Source organism: Erythrolamprus reginae, chromosome 2 (genome assembly GCF_031021105.1).
Source record: "Erythrolamprus reginae isolate rEryReg1 chromosome 2, rEryReg1.hap1, whole genome shotgun sequence".
NCBI classification, from domain to species: domain Eukaryota; kingdom Metazoa; phylum Chordata; class Lepidosauria; order Squamata; family Dipsadidae; genus Erythrolamprus; species Erythrolamprus reginae.
Window position 1 is genome coordinate 177,214,743 of NC_091951.1, and position 25,069 is coordinate 177,239,811.

General features: G+C 42.3%; 2 protein-coding genes across 4 annotated transcripts in view; both read left to right on the plus strand.

The window, feature by feature from the left end:
• Nucleotides 1-2,066, plus strand: part of LOC139161420 (transmembrane protease serine 12-like) — a 46,211-nt gene extending 44,145 nt beyond the window's left edge. The window contains exon 5 of the mRNA XM_070740518.1: nucleotides 1,698-2,066. Within this exon, the coding sequence (XP_070596619.1) occupies nucleotides 1,698-1,925 (228 nt within the window). The 3' untranslated portion in view covers nucleotides 1,926-2,066. The remainder of the gene's footprint in view (nucleotides 1-1,697) is intronic.
• Nucleotides 2,067-4,417: 2,351 nt separating this feature from the next.
• On the plus strand, nucleotides 4,418-24,775 carry LOC139161418 (transmembrane protease serine 12-like). Of its 3 annotated transcripts, none has more exons than XM_070740515.1 (5): nucleotides 4,418-4,604; nucleotides 7,863-8,064; nucleotides 17,990-18,249; nucleotides 23,390-23,532; nucleotides 24,036-24,775. In XM_070740515.1, exons 1-5 carry the CDS (start codon nucleotides 4,514-4,516, stop codon nucleotides 24,273-24,275), a joined length of 936 nt encoding a protein of 311 aa, XP_070596616.1. In that variant the 5' UTR covers nucleotides 4,418-4,513; the 3' UTR covers nucleotides 24,276-24,775. The 3 variants fall into 3 exon arrangements, with proteins under 3 accessions (XP_070596616.1, XP_070596617.1, XP_070596618.1); XM_070740516.1 differs by having other exon boundaries at nucleotides 7,863-7,950; XM_070740517.1 differs by having other exon boundaries at nucleotides 4,515-4,604; nucleotides 7,863-7,954.
• The last annotated feature ends 294 nt before the right edge of the window (nucleotides 24,776-25,069 follow it).

Below are 25,069 nucleotides of genomic sequence, written 5' to 3' on the forward strand. Positions count from 1 at the left end.
GTCTTATGAACCTCCTCCTTGCACCAATTAAGTTCGTATCATGAGGTGTTACTGTACACTTTTTACAAACTTCAAACTTGACAGTTTCAAGGACTCCAAGCTTGTGGACTTTAACTCCCAGAATTTCTCCACCAGTCATGCTACTTTAGGAGTGGGAGTTGAAGTCCACAAGCCTTAATCTTGCCAGTTTGATGACCCTTGCACTTCTAACCCCTAACTCAGGGGTCTTCAAAGTTTAGTTTTAAGATTAGTGGACTTCAACTCCCAGAATTCCTCCACCAGTCATGGGAGAAGAGCCTTGGCTGGAGGATAACACACACACACAAACACACACACCGGGTCAGTTGCTCTCCATTGTGCAGTTTAACTGCTGCAATCCTAATCCGGTTGAGGAAAAAGTAAAAACTGTTTTCTCCCCCCCATCTCTCCTCTCCCTTCTCTTTCCCTCCAGCTTCCTCCAGAGCCTTTTTGAGCAGACAAGCGAAAACGCCTTGTCTGCTCAAATGTTTCAGGGTTTGCCTTGCCTGTCTACCTACCTCCCATTTCTCCGTCCCCAGTTTGGATGACACAATGGGACAATGAGGTGTGGAGTGTGGGAGGCGTGTCGTTCTCCAACGCAACCCGTTGGATGCGCAGAGCGCCGAGGGGACACCCGCCCACTTCTCTGTAGCTGCCGCTGCATGCGCCCACCTAACCTGCCTCTCTGCAACCCCGAAGACAGAAGATTGGGGTGGGGGCTGATGGAGGCGAGCCCCCTCATACTGGACAATCAAGGCAGCCCCACAGGCCTTCTCCACCAGCTGAATACAGAGCACCGAGGGGGGCCCTGTTCGGATGCCCATGGCGACTAGCCACCCCATCTGACCTGGGAGGGATGCCAGCAGGGCCCCTGTGAGAAACGCCCACTGCCAAGCGAGGCAGGGCGCACGGCGGCAACTGAGAAGCGGGCAGGCGTTCCAGCTGGTGGAGAAGGCCTTGATCGTCCAGCGCGAGGGGGCTCAGGTCCATCAGCCCCCCTCACCTAGTCGTGTTGTTGGGTGGCAGGCTCAGCTGGGTGAGTGGCTGTGGCAGGGGCTGGCATTCTCGGTGCTGCTGCTCCTCAAATGAAAGCCGCCAGAGCTGCTGCCTCCACCAGGACTAACTTGAGCGGCACACCCGCCTGGGCAGCCGCCTGAAGAGAAGCTTTGCTGCTGGTGCTACGCCTGGCACCCTGCCCATTGCTAGGCGGCCTCGGCAGCATTCGATGTATAAGACATACCTAATTTTAAAAGTGCTTTATTTCCGTAAAAAGGTGCGTCTTATACACCAGAAAATATGGTAATTTATCCTGATTTCAATGCAAATAAACCAGAGGTAATTTATGAAAACAACATATCTCTTCTTCAGTAGACTGCTTCTTGCAAATTAAATCTGTAAGAAAAGCAAACTGTTCTCAGCCTACATTGGGTTCTACTGTGAGGAGAGCATCTTTATACTTACACAAAGACAGGAGGAATACACATTAATATGGCCATAAGGAAGACCTAAGTTTTTGTTCTCAGTTTGCCATAATATAATCAGAACGCTGAATTTCAATGAAGATATTTGGCTGCTATATATTCACTAGAAAACTAAATGAGAGGAGAGGTAGCGTTTATGCATAAATGCTTTTAAATATTATGAATCACTTATTCATTGTTATATTTTTCATTTTTCAGGGAGATAGTGGTGGACCTCTGGTATGCTATTTATCAGATTCTAAATACTACATTGTAGGAATCACCAGCTATGGTATTGGCTGTGGCCGAATTAAATCACCAGGAATTTACACTAATTTGCCTAAGTTCATGTACTGGGTGAGGAAAGAACTTAGCGAAACCAACAGTGTGAGCATTCAGCAGGTTCTTTTTTTGCCTGTGGTGTGGAATATTTTCCAACTAATTTAATGTGCTATAAATATATCACATTGTTTTTAAATACTTAGAATATCTTGCTATCTCATTGTTTCTGAAAAAATATTTAACAATAGTTTATTATTTTAATTTGTTCATTGATTAAATAAAGCATGCATTTTCATCTGTAATAAACTCTATGAATGCTCTTTATTGTTGTAGGGTAGAAGGCCTGTGTATTTCTTTCTGCAGCATATTATATCAAACAAAATCAAAGTGGGGTTGAGTTTCTTTCTCATATTTCTCTCCAAACGAGTGAGTTGCTGCGTTCTTCTCCCAAAGCAGTTCATTGCTCTCTTCCCAAGTCCAGATCTACACTTCAGGAAAAACATCTTGAGGAAAATAATACCAGCTATTTCTGTGCTATTATCAAGAGAATTGGGCCAGCATCTTATCTCCCTGTGGCAATAACTAATAACTGATCTTGGTGTAAAAAGCATCTTTGCATTGCCCTTCTCTTTCAACGATTGCCTTCATTTAAGTAATACGCGCATTTATTCAGAATGTTTAATGAATGTATTCTGTTGCCCAGAAGAAGGAATGAGTGTGTGATGTTGTGGGTTTGAGATCCAGGTTCCAGTTTATGCTGAGCCACAGAAGCCACCATTTACCCTCATCTCAACCAAAGCTTGCTGTGCAGGATTGTACTAAGGAAAATGGGAAGAGGGAGCACTTCCTGAACTGAAGACCAAAAAGACCACAACCAGATGGATTAACAACTTGTTGACCAACCATACCCAACTAATAGTCCTCAATGGATGCAAGTCCACATGGAAAGCAGCGTGGTACCACAAGGTTCAGTTCTAGGCCCAGTACTCTTTAATGTATTCAAAGGACTTAGACGAGGGAATAGAAGGGGAACTAATTAAATTTGCAGATGACACCAAGCTGGTGGGAGTAGCTAATACTCCAGTGGACAGGCTCAAGATACACATGGATCTTGACAGTCTTGTACAGTGAGCTCAAACCAATAAAATGAAATTCAATGCATAGAAAAATAAAATTCTTCACCTAGCTAAGAAAAATCTAAGACATACATACAAATTGGGTGAAACCATACTCAACAGCAATGACTGTGAAAGAGATCTTGGAGTCTTGGTGGACAACCAACTAAATATGAGTCAGCAAATAAAAGCCAATAATGCAATAAATTGCATTAACATAGGGATACATTCTGGGACTAGGGAGGTAATACCACTCTATAAAGCCCTAGTTAGACCACACACATTGCATTCAGTTTTGGTTACACTACAAAAAAGACATTAAAACTCTAGAGAAGATGCAGAAGACAGCAACCAGGAAGATAAGGGGACTGGAAACTAAAACATAGGAAGAGAGGTTGCAGGAACTGCAACGATAGCAGTCTTTCAATACTTGAAGGGCTGCCACAGAGAGGAGGAGGTCAGGCTGTTTTCCAAAGCACCAGAAAGCCAGACAAGGAACAACGGATGGAAGCTAACCAGAGATTCAACCTGGAAATAAGGAGGAACTTTCTGACGGTGAGAGCAATCAACCAGTGGAACGGCTTGCCTGTGAAAGTTGTGAACCCTCCAACACTTGAGACTTTCAAGAGAAGACTGGACTGCCATTTGTCTGAGGTGGTGTAGAGTCTCCTGCTCGAGCAGGGGGTTGGACTAGATGACCTACAAGGTCCCTTCCAACTCAAATAAATAAGTCTAGGCCAGTAATGTAAACCTATGGCACAGGTGCCACAGGTGGCATGCGGCGCCATATCTGCTGGCATGCAAGCCATTGCCCTAGCTCAGCTCCAATGCTGGTTTTGGGCTCGCACAGAGGTTCTGGGAGGCATTTTGTGGCTTCTAGAGAGCCTCCGAAGGGATGGGGAAAGGCATTTTTACCTTCCTTCAGCTCCAGGGACGCCTTGGAGCCTGGGGAGGGTGAAACATAAACCTACTGGGCCCACCTGAAGTTAGGAAAAAGGTAGTTTCTGGCCTCCAGAGGGCCTCCAGGTGGCAGGGGAAGCTGTTTTCGCCCTCCCCAGACATTGAATTATGGGTATGGGCACTTGTGCATGCATGATACCGTGCACATTCTCTTTTAGCACGCGAAGAAAAAAAGGTTCGCTATCACTAGTCTAGCCTATATAAATATTTGTTTACCTTTCTTACATATGCACAAGTATCTGTAACGCTTCCTTTTCCTTCATAATATAGAAATCATCTTATATGAAGCAGATCGCTAGCGTAATTTAATGGCAGCTAATGGGCTTCAGCCAGGCCATTATTGAGGAAAAAATTAAAAGTCTATCATGGATCCCTGCTTCTTTGTCCATTCCATTCAATAATTCTTATTTCAGCAATTTCACGCTTATTAAAAAGATAGAGGAAGATAAGCGGCGTATAAATCATATTACGTCACGGGGATTAGAATCGCAACTCTTCCCCTGGTCCAAAACTCGGACATTTAACGTTATCAATGAAGCCTGTGGGAGGCCGAATTCCAAGCAGCTGTTGCGGGAGGGCGCGCGAACCACTTCCCTAGACCTGCCTCAACCGCCTCGCCAGCTCCTCCGCTGCGGACGGTGAACGGGAAAAGAAGCCTCCATTTTCTTCCTTGAGAGGATGATTAACCGGAGTTCTCCACTCGCGGTCATTTCCATTTTTTCCCTGGCGCTATTCTGCGCGGCCTCTTCCCTTGCGAGGGATGGAAACGGTGAGGTGACTTCCCGCTTTCGGTAGTGGGCTGGGTTGGCGCTTAGCCTCGGCAGGTTCGGCCCGTATAGTACGGGGCGAGGACCGCGAGCGGGCCTGGGTACGACGCCCGGAAGCCCTCCCAGGAGCCTTTGGAAGGTGTAGAGGCGCCAAGCGCTCGCGGTCCGCTTCCGGCTCTTTGCGGCATCTCTGACTCGCAAACCCAAACAGCCGGTTGGTTTATTTGAAGTATTAGCTGCAATACACAGGACTTTCAGTAGCGCCGTACAAAATGCCATAAGGCATTTGATGCAAACGTTTTTCTCCTGAGAAAGAGAAACGGACACCCGTGAGAATTGGGGTTGTCAGAATAGTAATTTTCAACTCAGCAGCTGCAGCATTGATCATTTTCTCTAGCTAAGTACACAGGGAAATAAGGAAGCACGCTGATGAATCACTAGAAGTTGGACTCATGGTTCGGCCCCAACTGTTGGAGAGTGACTCTGACATACTTCATAGCTATGTAGGAAGTTTTAGTTTGTGGGAGATAAGGTAAAGGAAAAGAGAAGAGAAAAAAGAAGGGGATCCGCTAAAATTGAAGGAGTTTCTAAGAGCCAGCAAGCTCCATAATAAGACAAAGTCAGAACAGAGATAGGAAATATTTCTTCTCATACAAAGGAACTATAGAATTTTTTCTAGTCCTGCCTTCAGAACAAAAGGGAAAATATCCACTATAGTGTGCTCTAAGATCTATTCTAAGAAAATTTAGACATTAATGTGTTCATTATTGTTGCAAATTTAACAGAGAAGGAACTTGAAAGAAGAGTTGGTTTTAGACAAATATAAAGATGGCCATGCAGGACAAAATCAAAGCAAACTATTTTATTTTCATTCATTCATTTATTTGTCAAAGAAGTATAGTATTATAGTACATAACATAACATAAATAGAACATAGTAATAGAAAGGATAATAAGACAGTAGGACAGGGATATTAGGCACAAAAGTACACTTATGCACATCCCTTACAGACATAGAAAAGGGGAGAGATCGATTGTAGATAATGTAAGGTTGAAGATTTTGGGGTTGGGGAAGCAACAACAGAGTCAGGTAATGAGTTCCAGGCGGTGACCACTCTATTGCTGAAATCATATTTTCTGCAGTCAAGTTTGGAGCAATTTACATTCAGTTTGTATCTATTACATGCTCTTGTGTTATTGTTAAAGGTGAAGTAGTCACTGACAGGGAGTACATTATGATGTATGATTTTATGAACAGTTAAATCAGTTCAGAGACAACATAGTTGTAAATTTTCTAGATGTAGTACAGTAGTCCCTCGCTATACCGCGCTTCACCTACTGCGGCTTCACTTCATCGCGGGTTTCTGAGGAAGTCAATCGGCAGATTTAAACAGCCCGCCGAACTCGATCGGCAGGTTTTTTTTAAAAAATAAAATATCTAAAATTGTAAATACTGTATTTAAATACTGTATCTAAAATAAATACTGTGTGGGAAGGGTTTATAAACACTTAAAACAATGAAAACTTACCAAACAATTACAATATGAATACTTAAATAAGTACTATCAGTCGATAAATTCCCCATCGCGGATTTCACCTATTGCGGACAGGTCTGGAACGTAACACCAGCGATAGGTGAGGGACTACTGTATTTGAAGTCTGGAGGAGTAGGGGAATTTGTTACGTGAGGAGGAGTGAAGGACTCTTCTTGTGAAGTACAGTATTTCTGGACTCCTTCAATTGTATTAATGTCTGATAGGCAGTGTGGGTTCCATACAGGTGAGCTGTATTTTAGAATAGATCTGACGAATGTTTTGTATGCTTTGCTTAATAAATCAGTGTTTCTAGAGAAGAAGCTACGTAAGATTAGGTTTACAATTGTTAATGCTTTTTTGGCAATGCTGTTACAGTGGGCTTTAGCACTTAGGTCATTGGAAATGTGTACTCCAAGGTCTTTGACTGAGTGAGGGTCCTCTGTGAGTTCAGTTTTATCAACTATGTATTTAACACTGGTTATATTACAGTAGCATTATAAAGTACAGTAGAACCCCGACTTACGAGACTAATTGGTTCCGGAAGGAGGCTCGTAAGTCAGAACGCTCGTATGACGAAACATTGTTTCCCATAGGAAACAATGTAAAGTCAATTAATCTGTGCAACAACAAAAAAAAAACGCTGCCGCCGAACGCAGAAGTTAGCGTTCAGAGACAGCTGCAAAGCGGTGCGCGTGTTTTAAAACGTCAGAGCCGGCCTGGGGGGCTCGGGGGGAAGCCCCCGAGCCCCCCAGGCCGGCTCTGACGTTTTAAAACACGCGCGCTGCTTCGCAGCTCTCTGCTGAATCCGGAACGCTAACTTCCGCGTTCGGATTCAGCAGACAGCTGCGAAGCGGCGCGCGTGTTTTAAAACGTCAGAGCCGGCCTGGGGGGCTCGGGGGCTTCCCCCCGAGCCCCCCAGGCCGGCTGCCACGTTTTAAAACACGCGCGCTGCTTCGCAGCTGTCTGCTGAATCCGAACGCTAAAGTTAGCGTTCCGGATTCAGCAGAGAGCTGCGAAGCAGCGCGCGTGTTTTAAAACGTCACAGCCGGCCTGGGGGGCTCGGGGGCTTCTCCCCGAGCCCCTCAGGCCGGCTGCCACGTTTTAAAATACGCGCGCTGCTTCGCAGCTGTCTGCTGAATCTGAACGCAGAAGTTAGCGTTCCGGATTCAAAAGAGAGCTGCGAAGCGGCGTGCGTGTTTTAAAAGGTTGCAGCCGGCCTGGGGGGCTTGCCAGCACCCCCCCGAGCCCCCCAGGCCGGCTGCAACCTTTTAAAACACGCGGGATACGAGCGCCAAGGAGCTGTCTCCTGAAGCCGAAAGCGGAAGTTAGTGTTCGGCTTCAGGAGACAGCTCCTTGGCGCTCGTAACCCGAATGTGAGCTCGGGAGGCGAACAAAAATGTCGCTCCCCTCCCAGCTCTTATCTCGAGTAGCTCGTAAGTAGAGCTGCTCGTATGTCGAGGTTCCACTGTATCACAAAATGATCTTTACTAGACAGAATATAAGAGGGGGGAGGGAGGAAAGAAAAGAAGGGAAGGGAGGCTGAAAAAATCCTAAATAAATTCAGCCTGGTCAGTGTTTAGAGATAAGGTACAAGAAGACTATGGACTCTCAAATTATATTGTAATTTGAAATTGTTTCCATGATCTTTTTTAATGCTAACTGCAGTGTGTTTTATGGACTATTTACAAATATTACATTTAATTAGTATTTATGTTTTGTTTTCTAGAGTGTGGAACAAGGCCTGCTATAGATGAGATAGATTACAACAATCGGATTGTAGGAGGACGTAATGCTCTACCTGGTTCATGGCCATGGCAAGTTAGTCTTCAAGTTAAACAGTTTGGTGTAGGATACCATCATGTGTGTGGTGGAGTAGTAATTACTAGCAATACATTGCTGACAGCAGCACACTGCATTAAAAAATGGAAGTATGTATCTTTTAAATTTAAATATTTTTCAGTTAATTTTAGATTTTAAAAAAGTGAGGTAAAATTGTTTGATTTGAAAATATTTGTACATATTTTTGAATATTTTTACCTCCTGAATTGATTTATCAAGTAACAAATATACTATTAGGAATGTACAGTTTTATTTGAGGCAAGATTAAATATTCCTCCTAGTAATATATACTAAATTAACAATTTAACAGGATTGACTGTGCAGAAAACAATGAAGAACTTGTATATATAGGCAACCTTTTACTTTATAACCAGAAAGATAGCTTATTTTCTCACATTTATTTATTCAAGATCATGGAAATATGTATTAAAAATAAATTCCATGCCAATCAAATCAGATTTTTAGGTATGTCCCATACCATAGGTCAGTACCATACAAAACCAAATTAAGCTTCAAAAGTTAACAGAAAATATCTATTGTATAAAATTATTTTATAAAATGATTTATACAGTAATCTAATTAAAAATTATAATTAAAAGTAATGAAAACTGAAAAAGTAGATTAGAAAGAAAGAGTAGAAGGTGCAGAAAAAAATTGAAACACATTAGAAAGCAAAGAAAAAATAATATTGTGAAGAAAAAGAAATATATAAAGAAGTTATTTCATCTTCCTCACTATTGTAAACAATGTAAACAACTTAGCATCTTCTCTTAAAATACAATAAGTGATCTCTTTTCCCATGTCCCATCTCTTAACTAAATCTTTACAATCATGTCATTTAAAGTCATTTCAGTTCTAATATCAGCAAAAGTCTATCAAGAATTACCAGAAATAACAAATCTATCGTATGTTCATATGATACACAACATACCATTAAAACATATATTTTAACCTTAGTCAACAAGCCAACTTTCTTTTACTTCTTCCTCACTTTTACTTAGGGAGGAAGTCTTAATTTTTAGTTCCTGCAACTAATGTAGAACTTGATGGTGTCCTTCTGCGCTGACTGGAGGGGTTGGGAGTGGGAGGCACCGTTTTACGGTGGTTCTCCTACCTCTCTGGTCGGTCACAGTCGGTGTTAGCGGGGGGTCAGAGGTCGACTCCTAGGTCCCTACCTTGTGGGGTTCCCCAGGGGTCGGTCCTCTCCCCCTCTGCTGTTCAATATCTATATGAAACTGTTGGGTGAGATCATCCAAGGGCATGGGGTGAGTTACCATCAGTACGCTGATGATACTCAGCTATACATATCCACCCCATGTCCACTCAGCGAAGCAGTGGAAATGATGTGCCAGTGTCTGGAGGCTGTCAGGGTCTGGATGGGTGCCAACAGGCTCAGACTCAATCCAGACAAGACGGAGTGGCTGTGGGTACTGCCTCCCAAGGACACTTCCATCTGTCCGTCCATCACCCTGGGGGGGGGAATTATTGACCCCCTCAGAGAGGGTCCGCAACTTGGGCATCCTCCTCGATCCACAGCTAACATTAGAACATCATCTTTCGGCTGTGGCGAGGAGGATGTTTGCCCGGGTCCACCTGGTGCACCAGTTGCGGCCCTATCTGGACCGGGAGTCACTGCTCACGGTCACTCATGCTCTTATCACCTCGAGGTTCGACTACTGCAATGCTCTTTACATGGGGCTACCCTTGAAGAGTGTTTGGAAGCTTCAGCTCGTCCAAAATGCAGCCGCGCGAGCAGTCTTGGGTCTTCCAAGAAATGCCCATATCTCACCATCACTCCACGGACTGCATTGGCTACCAATTTGTTTCCGGACACAATTCAAAGTGTTGGTTATGACCTATAAAGCCCTACATGGCATAGGGCCAGATTATCTCCGAGACCGCCTTCTGCTGCACGAATCCCAGCGACCGATGTGGTCCCACAGAGTTGGTCTCCTTAGGGTCCCGTCGACCAAACAATGTCGGCTGGCGGGACCTAGAGGAAGAGCCTTCTCTGTGGGGGGGCCGGCCCTCTGGAATCAGCTCCACCCAAAGATTCATACTGCCCCCACCCTCTGCCTTTTGAAAAAGTTTAAAAACTCATCTTTGCCGCCAGGCCTGGGATTCCTTAGACCTTCCCCCCAACCGATGAATGCTTAGTTTGACTGCCGAATGAATGATATCGATAGTTTTTAATTAGAATTTTAAGATTGTTTTTTTAAGGTATAATTGGATTGTTATTATTGTTTCCTGTTTTTTCTGTACATGCAGTGAGCCGCCCCGAGTCCTCAGAGAGGGGCAGCATATACAGTAAATCCAAACAAACAAACAAACAAATAAATAAATAAATATAATTTCTTCTTTGTCACTTCTCATAAAATTTTTCAAGCCTTTGATAAATCTCTTTTTAAAATCCCATATAGGAAATTATTCTGGTTGTTTTCTTTGTTTTGTTTTTTTATAAATATCTCTTTTATTTACAATAAAAAGAGATTGTAAATATCCCTTTTAATTATTAATAAGTCAGCTTCTTTTGTATATCCAATGTAAAATCATCTTCTATGTCCTTCTCATAGTCTGTTAATTCTATTTTCATACCAGTCTCAAGCATGTCAGGTAACACTTGCTTTTCTTCAATAGGATCTTTTTATCTATCTATAGAGGCAGACACTTAAAATTAACTTCTAGGCCCATTGATCAAAGTATTTTTCCATATGTCCAATTTTGCTTCATTGTAAATCAAAACTGAATATTCTTTTCCTTTAATTGTAATTTTTAGTTCCCTTTAGTTTCCAATTTTTAAATCTTTTTTTAATCAAAAGATAGGCATTTTTCCATGGAAAGGATTATTTTAAAAATTATAAAATTAATTCCCAGATCTTATTTCAAATTTATCTGGCCACTAAGTCCAATTGTATATTTTTAAAAGCAAAGTTATAATCAGCCTGTTGCTTACTGGAAAAAAATTAAGTTTTTAAACTTGTAGTTAAAACTTCTTTCATTAAGGATTGAAGAAAACTCTTTCAAAGGTTGGAAAACTTATCAATATTCATAACTTAAAAGCCACTAAAAGCAATTTCTGAAAGTGAATAGAAAAGAAAATAGCTAAATTTAGTGTCATTTCAAAGGTGCCAACCATGGTTTGAAGAAGATGGTCATTCCCTGGTTTCTCAGAGCTCTAAACCCACTACAGACTGCTATCTTGTGATCGTCCTGCAAGGAACAGCTGACTGGAGACTTATAGGTGATCTCCTTGTCCAGAGAAGAATTATTGCAGTGTACTTGCTGACTCTTTATTCCACTGCAGTTGTCAGCTCTGCTTTTTACAAAGCTGTCTCCAGTGCCTTTTTTTCCCCTGGAAGTCCCATGAAATGATCAAATCCTAATACTGGTAGTTGCCATGTCTTTATTGGTCCTTCCTATTAGGATTGTCATAATAAAAGAAACCATGCACTGGAGATTAGCAATCTAATAGCAAAAATGCTACTAAGTGCTCATTAGGCTTTAGATCAGTGATGGCAAATCTTTTTTGCAAGTGCCCACACCAATAATTCAATGCCTGGGGAGGCCAGAAATGGTCTGTTTCCCAACTTCTGGTGGGCCCAGTAGGCTCATGTTTTACCCTCTCCAGGCTCCAAACGCTTCCCTGGAGCCAAGGAAAGGTAAAAACACCCTCCCCCATCCACCCAGGGACTCTCTAGAAGCCAAAAACGCCCTTCTAGAGCCTCTGCGAGCCAAAAATCAGCTGGCCAGCACACACATGCACGTTGGAGCTGAGCTAGGGCAACAGCTCGCTTGCCAGCAGATATGGCGCCGCATGCCACCTGTGGCACCTGTGCCATAGGTTCGCCATCACTGCTTTAGATAGTAAGAACCTAGTAACGTTGCTAAATATAGACATTATAGTTATCTATAATAGACAGTAAAGCAGATAATAAGGCAGATTTTCAATTTGGAATTAGCAGCATCAATAAAACCTTGGAAAAGGAAATTTGGCAACAAATATATGATATTAAAAGAGAAAATAAATATTGGACAGAGAAAATGATTAGGTGTACCTCAAACTCAATGTGACCTTTTATAATTACAAGTATTTTAAACCAAATATTCTTGGCAATAATATAGAATTAGTTTTGTCATTTTTTTGAGGTTATTTTGGGGGGCGGGGGCCTTCTCAGTGTGGCCTGTAGGCTTGAGATTTCCTAAATTTTCCCACTGAAATACCATTTAGGTCCTAAATTGCTTACATTTCAAGGTAAGTGAAACCTAGCTGGGTGCATGTTAACTTTAAAGGAGAAATCAGCCAACCAAAAATATTCCAGAAATTGATACTGTGTTTTTCTGAAAACAAGACAGGGTCATTTCTTTTGACCACCAAAATAAGCACTTGGCTTTATTTTTGGGGAGGTCTTATTATTTTTGAGGTGCAGAAAGCCCCTTCACAGCCTGTGGATCAGCTGATCCAGAGAGGGACAGACGTTCTGCCTGTTTCTGGCACACTCTTGCCAGCACTTGTGTTGCTGGACCTCCTCGTTGCTTCCTGTGCAAACAGCATGAGGCGAGGTGGGAAGGGAAAGGAGGGAGAACATGCTCCATGCACCCCACATATACTTGTTATCCACACAGGATGATCTCGAGGAGGCCACTCCCACAAACCCTAGCTACCGCGCCCCTTCTCAGTGGTGGCTACAAAGAGTGGCAGGCCCACTGACATGCCTTGCACATCACACTCTTGCCAGCTCTAGTCCTGTCGACCTGGGACTTGTGGGAGGGGGACAGGTGCTGGAGCTCTGAGCAGTGACCTGTGCGGGCTCTGTCTGTGAAGCCATGAAGTGGGATTGGCATGGGCAGTTCTTGCCTGCAGCATTGCCAGTCAGGATCAGGTCAAAGCCACTGCCGCCCGAGATCAGCAGGCCAGATTCAGTGAACCAGATGGGCCACCATCACTCTGGAGGAAGAGAGAGAGAGAGGAGGCGCTGTGAGAGAGCCCATTTCTCATGTTATCTTCCTGGCTGCCGCCGGCACGTTCAGCTCACCAAGTCTGGCCTGCTGATTTCAGCTGGTGAGGGGGTGTTGCAGGCAGAGGTGGCAGGTGGGGAGAGGTGGGGCGGAGAGAAGCAAGATCCGTGTCTTATCTGATTTCCAGCTCCGATCGCATTTCTTGCTGTTGTGTGCAGGGAAACAAGTTGTACCGTAACAAAAATCCTTCTCACAAGTTCAATCAATTAATTCTAGTTTCTCAAATTCGTGAGAAATTTTTTTTACAGTACAACTTGTTTCCCTGCACATAATGGTGAGAAACATGAGGGAGCTGGAAGATGGCAAGAGGAGCCCCGCCTTGCTCCACGTGTCCAAATAGCAACAGCAACCTGGCTGCTTCCCTTCCCCACCGTCTTTTTATCAAGGGGGCTGGCAGGAGGGGAGGGGAGGGGAGGGGAGAAGCGAGATGTGGAGCAAGATAGGGTTCCTCTTGCCATCTTTTCTCCCCCTCTAGCTAGGCAAGGAAGGGCTTCTTTCCCCTTGCTTAGCCACCCATCCCCTTTATAGATGCAGTTTGGGGGTGGCAGGTGGGGAGGGGTGGAGCGAGGGAGAAGTGAGACACGTGTCTTACCTGTCTTCCAGCTCCGTCAGATTTCTCACCCTTGTGTTCAGGGAAACAAGACCGTAAGACCATGCACCGTAAGAAAAAAATTCTCACGAGTGTGAGAAGTTGGCATTAATTGAACTCAAGAGAAGGGATTTTTTTTACGGTACAACTTGTTTCCCTGCACACAGTGGCAAGAAACGTGGCAGAGATGGAAGTCAGGCAAGATAGCAAGAGAAGCCCTGTCTTGCTCCACTTCTTTGCCCCTGCAACTGAATGCTGCTTTGATTGAAAAGGATTCTCGGGCAGTGAAAGTCCTCTGTGCAACATTTAAAGCTTCCCCAGAAGACTCTTTTCAATCATCGCTCTACTCGTTTGAGGAGGGTATTCCCATTCATGCCCTCCGGCCTGGCCCTGAAACAGCCAGCCAGAGAACCATGTGAGGTCGTCTTTGGGGAATCTGTAGTAGCGGCTCGTGCTCCTCCAGGTCTGGCTTGCTGAAGGGGGGGGGGGAGCAGCCCTGTCATTGCCACTGCCTTCCCCAGACTCAGTGCTGCCCAGCTTCCTCAAAGGCGCAGTGCATTTCAAATGTGGCAGCTCACAACAGTGTCATATTTGGGGAAGAAAAGAGTAGCAAAGAGCAACAAGGAGACAGAGAGAAAGAGAAGAAGGAGAAAGAGAGAAATGAGAAAATGATGGAGGGAGAGGATGAAAGAGAAGAAAAAGAGATAAACAAATCAGAATGAGGAGAAAAAAGAAAGAAAAGAAAGGGCGGGAGGGAGAGGAAAAAGAGAAAAACAAATGAAAGGGAGGAAAAGAAATGAGAAAAAAGAGAAAAATAAGAAAATGATGGCGGGAGAGGATGAGAGAGAAGAAAAAGATAGAAACAAATGAGAGACTGGGAAGACCCTAAACCTACACACTGGGAAACCACAATGGTACAACAATCAATTTATTAAAATTCAACTTTTTTTTCAAATACAATCATGTCATCCTTTTGTGGAACATTCTCAAAACTCTCCACATCCTGAATTCCATTCTGAGTTTCTTTTTGAGTCCATTTCATTTAAAACCATTGGTCCCAATCACTAATGTTTAGCAACAAAGGTCTTCTTAAAAGAGTATATAGAAACATAGAAGATTGACGGCAGAAAAAGACCTCATGGTCCATCTAGTCTGCCCTTATACTATTTCCTGTATTTTATCATAGCATGGACTAGCACCCCCTGTCCATGTAGCCTGCTCGTATTGCATTTGCAACAGTTGTCACTTATTTTGTCCCATGGCTTCTTGACCCAAGTCACAGGCTAGGTTTCACAAAGTTCCAATGTTCGTTTCTTGCCATTCTGTTTTCAATGTATTCATTTATTTCAATGTGGAGATGATCCTTGATCAGCTTGTTAATTGTAATGTCCAGTGTCTGCAGGTATCATAATTTGGTCAATTCTGCATTGGGCAAGAAACTTTTTCATATCTTTAATATGGTGAGTGCTAGCTGAATCCCAGACCAGCATATCACTTTGGCCACCTCACAGAACAAGTGGGAGCTCCTTGGGTGCACCAGGCCTTTTCAGATTCAAGATGTAAATCTCTGAAACCCTCCCAATTTTTTCCTTCTTTCCCTTGGTGATTATTAGAGGTGGGACTTGGTTTCCATCCACCTGAATAGCTAATATGCACGTAACACATGCACTTTCATATCCTTTGGACGGAATATAAATCGAGGTGGCAACCCTCTAATCAATTGTTGTTTGAGCTCCTTGAAATTCCATCCAGAGCAATCAGGTTGGAGAGCTGGTACTTGGAAAGGTCAATGCAATCAACTATGGACTTGAACGCAATGCACGTTTGACAAGTTCAGTATTTTCCAGCTTGAACAGTAAAGTGGATCTCCTCAGAGACAATTCATATCGCTGAAGGAAGCCATCCAGCCAGTGTTGAGAGGCTTTGAATTGCTCCTGGGTAGTTTGCAACTGTGGTGCCATTGAAATGCTCGAATGTCAGCTCTGCATACAACCAAACCTTTTGCTCTGTCAGCGATCCATTCAGAGATGCTGTCTTCAAGTTCAGGAAATAATGGTTGTAGACCTAATCCATACTTGTGCTTCTTAACCATTTCCCTCCTGTATCTGTTGACTGAGGTTATTGTACTATACAGTACTTTCCATTTTCGGACCATAAGGAGATCCAACATCTTCTCTTTGCAGAAAGCTGCTAGATTCTTGCCCTGAGAATCCTCCACAATTCCTTTCTTGAATTCCACAGAATAGATCTTTCTTTTTGAACTCACCTTGTCTGGGGATCAAAATAAAAGTCATTTTAGATAATTTAATCCATTAATCAAAAACCCTGGGGGTATAGTGGTTGGGATTTGGCTCTCAGTGTTTTCTGTGGGAAATGAGTCTCTCTTGCCCTCCCTGCTTCCCTCCCTCCCATTTTGGTTTTTCTCTTTTTCCTTTCCTTTCTCTCCCCATTCTCATTTGTTTCTCTTTTTCCTCTTCTCTCATCCTCTCTCTCCATAATTTTCTCATTTCTCTCTCTCTCTTTCTCCGTCTTCTCTTTCTCTGTCTCCTTGTGGCTCTTCGCTACTTCTTTCTTTCTCGAAGATGACGCTGCTGCGAGCTGCCGCCTTTGAAACACACTGCGCCTTTAAGGAAGCTGGGCAGCGCTGGGTCAGTGGAAGCATCAGGGCTGCTCTCCCCCTCCTCAGCAAGCTGGGCCTGGAGGAGCATGAGCCACCCTGCACCTTCCCTGAAGATGACGTCATGGGGCCTCCAGGCTGGCTGTCTCAGGGCCGGGATTGCACACACAAACAGGGCTACCCTCCTTAAGTAAGCGGAGCAGAGCGATGACTGAAAAGAATCCTCTGGGGAAGCTTTAAATCTCGGATGGGGGACTTTCACTGCCCAAGGATACTTTACAATCAAAGCACTGCTCAGCTGCAGGAATAAATTGTGGGAGGTAAAGAGTGGTGCATGAGGCGTGTCGCTGGTCCTGCTGCTCTTTTTGTGGTGGCCATTAGGGTGATAGAAGGGACACAGTGTCTAGGGTTGCAGAAGCAGCCGTTAGGTAAGAGCATGTGGGGTGCGTGGGGCATCTTCCCCCTCCTTTTCTCTCCCTCCGGCCTTGCCTCCTCACCTCATGTTGTTTGTGCGGCAAGCAACCCGAGGAAATGGCGAGAACTAGCTGCGCATATGTTTAAATATCTTCGAGGTGGCCTAATTTTAGCACATGTGCTCAAAAGCCCGATTGGGCTTATTATCCAGGGAGGTCTTATTTTGGGGGGGGGGGGGAATGATAGTTTAGAGAAAATAATATTTGTCTGTACCAGAGAATTGGAGACTCACCAGCAAGTGGTCTGACAGTAGCAATGAAGAAAGCCCTTATCTCCCTCAAATCCTTTTTTTGGGGGGAGGGGGAAGCTTTCTTTCATTTTTAATTAATTTTCAGTAAAATGGGGGGGAATGAACTTGTTTAATGACAGGATTTACTTAATGACCATATAATTCTCTTAATGACTGCATGACTTACAACAAGTGGTTGTAAGGCTGAATCAGTTACATGGTGACCCCCTTAATGATTCTATGACTTATGAACAGAATTCTGATTTGCTAAGTGAGAACTACCTGAATTGTAAATTGAAAAAGAAAATGTAGTTGCACAGTACACAAAATTTAAGAGCTAATAACAATAGTATTTCTGTCTTGTACAATTGAATAAAGGTTAGGGGAATTGGGCAAGAGAATGACCAAACGTGGTATTTTTCCAAATTCATCAAAACCTTTCAGCCAAAATGTTTAATTATCATTATTAGTAAAGACATTACTATCTACCAATCTGAAGATACCTCATATGCACTTTTAGTGCAAATTTAAGAATATAGCACTATTATTATAGTCAGTTATTGATGAATCATCAACACAGATTTAAAGAAAAATTTGTACTGCCAAATTTTTTCAAGTAGACCCACTGAGTTCCAATTCCAAGACCTCTTCTGATCATTTTTAAACACTTTTGGGAATATGTTTTAATATAATTGTTTTATATTGGGGATACTTGGTCAACACTGCAGAAATCCAGACAAGCACTAAATGACAGCAAATATAAAGGTATTCTAGAAAAAGTTTTATCAGATTTGCACATCCTGGATCTGATAGTTTAACCCTACCAATCATGATCTGATTGTACTTATTATATTTGAAACCAGATTGCACTTATGACTAAATCTTCTATAAGATATATATGGTAAAGGCAGGTTTCCTATTAATAATCAAATTTCTGATTCTACATAGGATTACTGATTGTGATTTGGTCTGATAAGAACCTTAGTAGTTTTGCCCAGAACAGATGCCATGACAATTCTTAAATAGTACTGAAGTCATAATTCTATAATAAACATTATCTACAATATATCATTTCTCCCTCTCTCCTAGGAATCCAGAGTATTGGAGAGCTGTATTTGGCTTACATCATCTTTATCGTCATCAGTATTACACTACAGAGAGACATATCAAAGCAATTATAATCCATTCTCATTTCAAGAGGAAAACGTATGAAAATGATATTGCATTGTTCCAATTACAAGATCCTATCACATTTAATGATTATATCCAGCCTATCTGTTTACCTCCAAGTCCTCTTGGTAATGATACCATTTGTTATATAACAGGATGGGGACGTTCACATGAGAAAGGTAAATGTTTTAATTTCTCTGTAAATTTTATATTGAGGGCAGTCATAATTTCACTGAACTCATAAAATCTTTCTATGTTGCTTCCATTTATCCCATTAAGTGGAAAAAAGCTTGTGGTGACCTTTATGATACATAGGCAGTTGGGTGTGGGGAGAGTGTACATCTGTTTGTATTCAACAGTTTGTGCTTATATTGCTTTTGTTCCATCAATTAATGAGCTTCTACAATTCTAATAAGCATTGCTCCTGTTTTCATGATAATCAATAAACAATGCTGATTTTTTGAAAAGTGAAAGTGTATGTGTGAATTACACACACACACACACACACATATATATATACAGTGGTACCTCGGTTCTCGAACGCTTTGGTTTTCGTACATTTCGGATACCGAACAAAATTTTCTGCAAAAATTCAGATACTGAACAGAAAATTTTGTTTACTATCCAAAATGTAAGATCTGAGGGGACGGGATGAGAGAGAATGGGAGTCGGAATCCCGACACGCTCCTCCTGGCCGCCCTCTTAACAGTCTCCCAGTCTCTACCTTGTAACTGCTCCAAGCTGCAAGAAGGGTAGGGCTGGCTGCAATACCGGCAGCTTCGGGGGGCTCCTTTCCACAACAGTTCAGTTCGTTACCTCCAGGCAGCTGCACCAACTTTTTCTTTCCCGGCTCCGGCAGCTTCCGCGGCTTCCCTTCATCATGTGATGTTCCTGACGCTGCTGCTGCTCCTCGAAGGGAAGCCGCCGGAGCCGCCAGATATGTTCTATCTAAGAAGCCACCCAAGAAATAGGTCCACACACATAGCTGGAGTATACAAATTTTGAGGCATATATTTTCAAATAGTTCATAGCAGAAATAGTTAACTGTAGAAATTGATTTTAGCAAACGCTCAGAAGCAGTTCATGGCAAATTACCAGCTGTTAATCACAGTCTCAGGCCGGAAACCAAAAAACTCCCTAAAAGGTCTCTTTTATCCCGGCTCTCACAGTTTCTTGGCCGGAATCCTGAAGAGGCAAATTGCAGCTTCTAATGCTTTATTTTAGCAGAAATAGTTCTCAATCACAATGTCTAAGCCATGTTCCTTTGTCGAACATTGACTTTCACAAATAGTTCATCACGAGACAGCTCCTTATATAACCATGAGGCGTGGCCAAGTGTTCTATAGAGCTACACCCCATGTCCAGTCAACGAAGCAGTGGAAGTGATGTGTCGGTGCCTGGAGGCTGTTTGGGTCTGGATGGGTGTCAACAGACTCAAACTCAACCCTGATAAGACGGAGTGGCTGTGAGTTTTGCCTCCCAAGGACAAATCCATCTGTCCGTCCATTACCCTGGGAGGGGAATTACTGACTCCCTCAGAAAGGGTCCGCAACTTGGGTGTCCTCCTTGATCCACAGCTTACATTAGAGAACCATCTTTCAGCTGTGGCGAGGGGGGCATTTGCCCAGGTTCACCTGGTGCATCAGTTGCGGCCCTACCTGGACTGGGAGTCACTGTTCACAGTCACTCATGCCCTCATCACCTCGAGGTTTGACTACTGTACGCTCTCTACATGGGGCTACCTTTGAAGAGTGTTTGGAAACTTCAGATCATGCAGAATGCAGCTGCGAGAGCAATCATGGGCTTCCCTAGGTATGCCCATGTTACACCAACACTCCGCAGTCTGCATTGGTTGCCGATCAGTTTCCGGTCACAATTCAAAGTGTTGGTTATGACCTATAAAGCCCATCATGGCATCGGACCAGAATATCTCCGGGACCGCCTTCTGCCGCACGAATCCCAGCGACCAGTTAGCTCTTTCTCTTCTCCTGAGTCACTCATGGTCACCTCTGGAGGTGCAACAGTCCATGGTTGACTTTCAGCCTCTGACTCCATATCCTCTCCCAACTGTCTCGCTATCAGACTCAGATGCTAAGTACACTGGCCCAGGATACCAAAACACATCCTTCTCTCGATCCTTGGAATCCGTGGTCAGTTGAGTGGATGTGGACGGGCCACAACAATCAATATATATATATATATATATGTCACATGTTTTTGCTGAATTTTTTGAAAATTAAGGGAGATTAGGATAGATCTATTTTGGCCTTGCTCTGACTTCATTAGCTAGCCATACCCTCTCACTGAGATTTGAATTTGCAGCCTTTGTCTTGTAAGGCAGAGCATTAACCTCTAGGCTACGCTATCTAATCCCTTCAGCTTTGTACCAGGGAAAGGTTATATGTTTTTTCTGTCAAATAACCCTGGTATATTGAAGGAGCATCACTGCTTCCTTTTTTGCCTCTCGGCCCAACCCAGGACCATTTCCAAGGCAGTTAATTTATTCATAGCCAACAAACTATATCCTGTATGTGACACGTACATGTTATGACACATGCAGATTATGGTTTGTCCGCTATGAATGTGTTCGCCCTAGCACAAGGACAAAAGCACCAGCCTGAAGATGACGAGTGGGACCTTGTCGAAAAGTCGCCAGAAATCTCTGAAACCTACACGGGAAGAAACCTGAATATGCCAAGACCTTCATACCTGTACCCGTGAAAATCTACGAAAACAAATATATATATATGTTTTCGAAGATTTTCACGGGTATGTGTATGTAGATTGTTCGGGTTTTGCCCCGTGTAATATTTTGAGTGTCTATGCGACGTTTCGGTGAAATCACATTCACCATCATCAGACTGAAGTTGTAAGCTTCGTGCTGCTGTAGATATAGTTTGTTTGCAACTGCCATTTGTTCCTTATAAATAGTGGTGGGGGTGGAGATTTGGTTTGAATGTAGCAAGTAGATTGGGTGGCTATGTTTTAATGATTTGATTGGTTGGTGGAATCACATTTAGTTGAAGGATTGACATGGTGATGATTATGATATGTTATAGATTCCTTGGTTTTCGAGATGGATTTTGTCCTTTGGGTTTCTTAGGATGTTTGATATTTTCTTGTTAGTGACAAATGAAGTTTTGATATTATGTTTCTGGAGAATTTTACTAATTTTACTAATATCATAATCATCACCATGTCAATCCTTCAACTAAATGTGATTCCACCAACCAATCAAATCATTAAAACATAGCCACCTACTATGTTTCATTAAAACATAGCTACTTGCTACATTCAGACCAAATCTCCACCCCCCACCACTATTTATAAGGAACAAATGGCAGTTGCAAACAAACTATATCTACAGCAGCACGAAGCTTACAACTTCAGCCTGATGATGGTGAATGTGATTTCACCAAAACGTCGCATAGACACTCAAAATATTACATATATTTTATGTCGGATCACCCTGGTATATTGAAGGAACGTCACAGCTCCTTTTTGCCTCTAGGCCCAACCCAGGACCATTTCAAGGCAGTTAATTTATTCATAGCCGACAACTATATTCTCTATGTATCAAATGTTTTTAGCTGGAATTTTAAAATTAAGGGAGACTAGGATGGTCCCATTTCGGCCTTGTTCTGGCCTCATCAGCTAGCCACACCCTTCCTTACTGGGATTCGAATCCCAGTAAGGAAGGGTGTGGCTAGCTGAGGCCAGAACAAGGCCGAAATGGGACCATCCTAGTCTCCCTTAATTTTAAAATTCCAACTAAAAACATTTGATACAAGGATAAAGAACTATGAGTTAGTACACAGTAGTTGCATCCATATAGATAAAATTGTTTGCCATTGTTATGAGAGAAAAGGATCTTGACAAAATCATATAAAACTTGTCTGAGAAAAAAAACTGCATGTAGTTTAAGTTCACATAATAGAGAACAATCAATCACCTTTACTCTCATGTATTTTCAATTAAAATATTCCACTCTACACACATTCTGTTTCATGAACTTTTTCAACCTTGCCAGGCATGTGCGGACATTCTGTCAATCACTCTGGAAACCTCTGATCTTGATATTCTAACCTCTGCTTGTAAATAGTGTGAACATTCTTTCATACTCAGCTAGTAAGAGTAAAGTACTATTTTGCTTCAAAAATTCATTCATAAAAAATCAACTTAGCTCCTTTGCATAGGATTAGTAAATTTGTTGTTGTGACTGTAGGTCATAATAATGTATATTAGCAGAGTATCATATATTTACTTCACATAAATCATGTAAAACTCAGCAAAATAAAAACTCTTACTAAACTCTACATTGACACATTGTATACAAATATGTGACTTCCTTCTTTAATACATATACAGTGATCCCCCGAGTTTCGCGATCCCGATCATTGCGAAAGGCTATATCGCGATTTTTCCACCCGATGACGTCACTCCCTTCCTTTCTCATCTTTCTTTCTCTCTCTCTTTCTCTATCTTGCTTCTTCCTCTCTCACACTCTCTTCCTCCCTCTCTCATCTCTTTCTTTCCTTCTCTCTCTTTCTCTATCTCTCCCCCTCTTGCTCTCGAGCGGCATGCGAGCAGCCGAGCGGGCAGGCGAACGGGCAAGCGGCAAGCGGGCGGGCGAACGGGCAAGCGAGCAGCCGAGCGGGCGGGCGAACGGGCAAGCGGCAAGCGGGCGGGGCGAATGGGCGAGCAGGGGGGCGGGCGAACGGGCAAGCGGCAAGCGAGCGGGTGACAGGCAAGCGGCAAGCGATCTTGGGGTTTCCCCTTTGCCTGGGCGGCGGGGAAGACCGGGGAAGGTTCCTTCGGCCGCCCAACAGCTGATCTGCTCCGCAGCGCGGCAGCAGCGAGGAGCCAAAGATGGGGTTTCCCCGTTGCCTGGGCAACGGGGAAACCCCATCTTCGGCTCCGCGCTGCTGCCGCGCTGCGGAGCAGATCAGCTGTTGGGCGGCCGAAGGAACCTTCCCCGGTCTTCCCCGCCGCCCACACGCAAACTCCACCATCTGCGCATGTGCGGCCATGGAAAAAGGGGCGCGCATGCGCAGATGGTGTTTTTACTTCCGCATCACTACATCCCGAAATATCGATTATTGCGAGGGGTCTTGGAACGGAACCCTCGCGATAATCGGGGGATCACTGTAGGTCGTTTTGGATAAATCTTTAAAACAACATTCATTTTTGTCTTTAAAAACATGGCTGCTATTCAAAAATAGCTGTCAGGAGGCAGCAGTTTTGCTAATTGAGTTATACTTTTTTTTAAAAAAAAGTGTAAGTATACTTGCAGCATTACTTTTTATTTTTTCATTAAAGGTGAAAAAAAGAAATTATTACAAGAAGCACAGGTTCATATTTTTCCACAACATATCTGTAACAGATATGATTGGTATGGTGGAGCTGTAACAAAGAATATGTTTTGTGCTGGCTCTGAAAATGGAGGTGTGGATAGTTGTCAGGTAAAACTGAAATAATTTCATTTTTAATTACTTTGCCATAAAATCCTGGTTGTCAAGCAAATAAATTTACAAATCTAGTAAATAAAATTTGTTGACACTTTCTGTGGGAAAACAAGCACCACAATTTAGTTCAAGTAATATTTTTTACTTTGCTTAGAATATTTCAACCACATTGTGTCCATACAAAACAATTTTGAAATAGATGTTGTAAGTGGTTAATTTCAATATTGTATATGTAGTAATCATTAATAATATTAGTAATATTAATAATTTAAATTTAGTGATTTTGCACCACTCACCCAAAAGGAAGAAGCCCCATTGAATTAAATTGGCTGAGTGCTAAATGCACTTTGTAACGCTGCTCTCTAAATGACTCATAAGATTGCCTAATTCAAATTTTCCATATTTTTGTAGAAAAAATATTCATGTCCAAATAGGCCCTTAGCATTTTAAAATATAAGTGCATTCTAAGCAACTTTTAAATCAGTTCTTTCATTTTTTAGGGAGACAGTGGCGGACCATTGATGTGTTGTATCCGAAATGTCACAAAATATTATCTGATAGGAATAACCAGCTTTGGCCGTGGTTGTGGCCGACCACAAAATCCAGGGATCTATGTACGTCTAGCTAATTACAGGAATTGGTTGGAAAGTTTTTTAAAAAACAGAAGTAATACTATAAACAATCATAATGGTCTAATACTGTTGATAATAAGATGGATGACTTTCCGTATTTCTCTATGAAAAATTGAGATTGTATCAAATGGTCTTTTAAATGTTGCTTCGTCTTATAAATATGTATAGAGCAATTTTTCTAAACAATATGAATATATTATGTTTAACATACATTTTGTAATTTTTCACAATGTAACCTACATAAATTGGAAATATCTATTTAGACAGTTACTTTAATAAAGAAACAGGAAGTTTAAATCAATTACATATAGTTGTCACAGAGGACAGGACAGAGGAGCCATTGCAGAGATATGAAGGGAGAAAAAAATGCTACAAATTTCATTGTGATTATAAAATGGATTAACATACAAGAATATTTTACTATATCAGTAAGACTGGTCTCTCTAGTGAAAGCACTTTTCATCCAGGATGGAACTAATAATTTGTAAAATTATTCACATAAATTCAAAACAAATGCATATGACAAGTACCTAATGTTACCATGTATTCACTGTCATTAAAAAAATAATAAAATGTATTGCAATTGAATACAGATTTTATGGTTGGAATTCTAGTGTGCTATTTTACTATTTCATATAAGGATTTGGCTAGACTATAATTTCATCGTATTTTTTAAAAAACAGAACCACTAATTTTAAATATCAGCAAATTGAAAATTGATTGCTCTTCCTAATCAGTAAATTGTACAGCATGAATTTCTGCCTCTAAGCAGCAATTCATTAGAATAACTTTATTAGAAAAAACCTGTAAATTGAAGTAATAAGATTTTGCACATGACCTATACTGGTAGTATAAGTGGGGATGTAATGTTATAATAAAGTAGTTTAAAATACTGATTTATA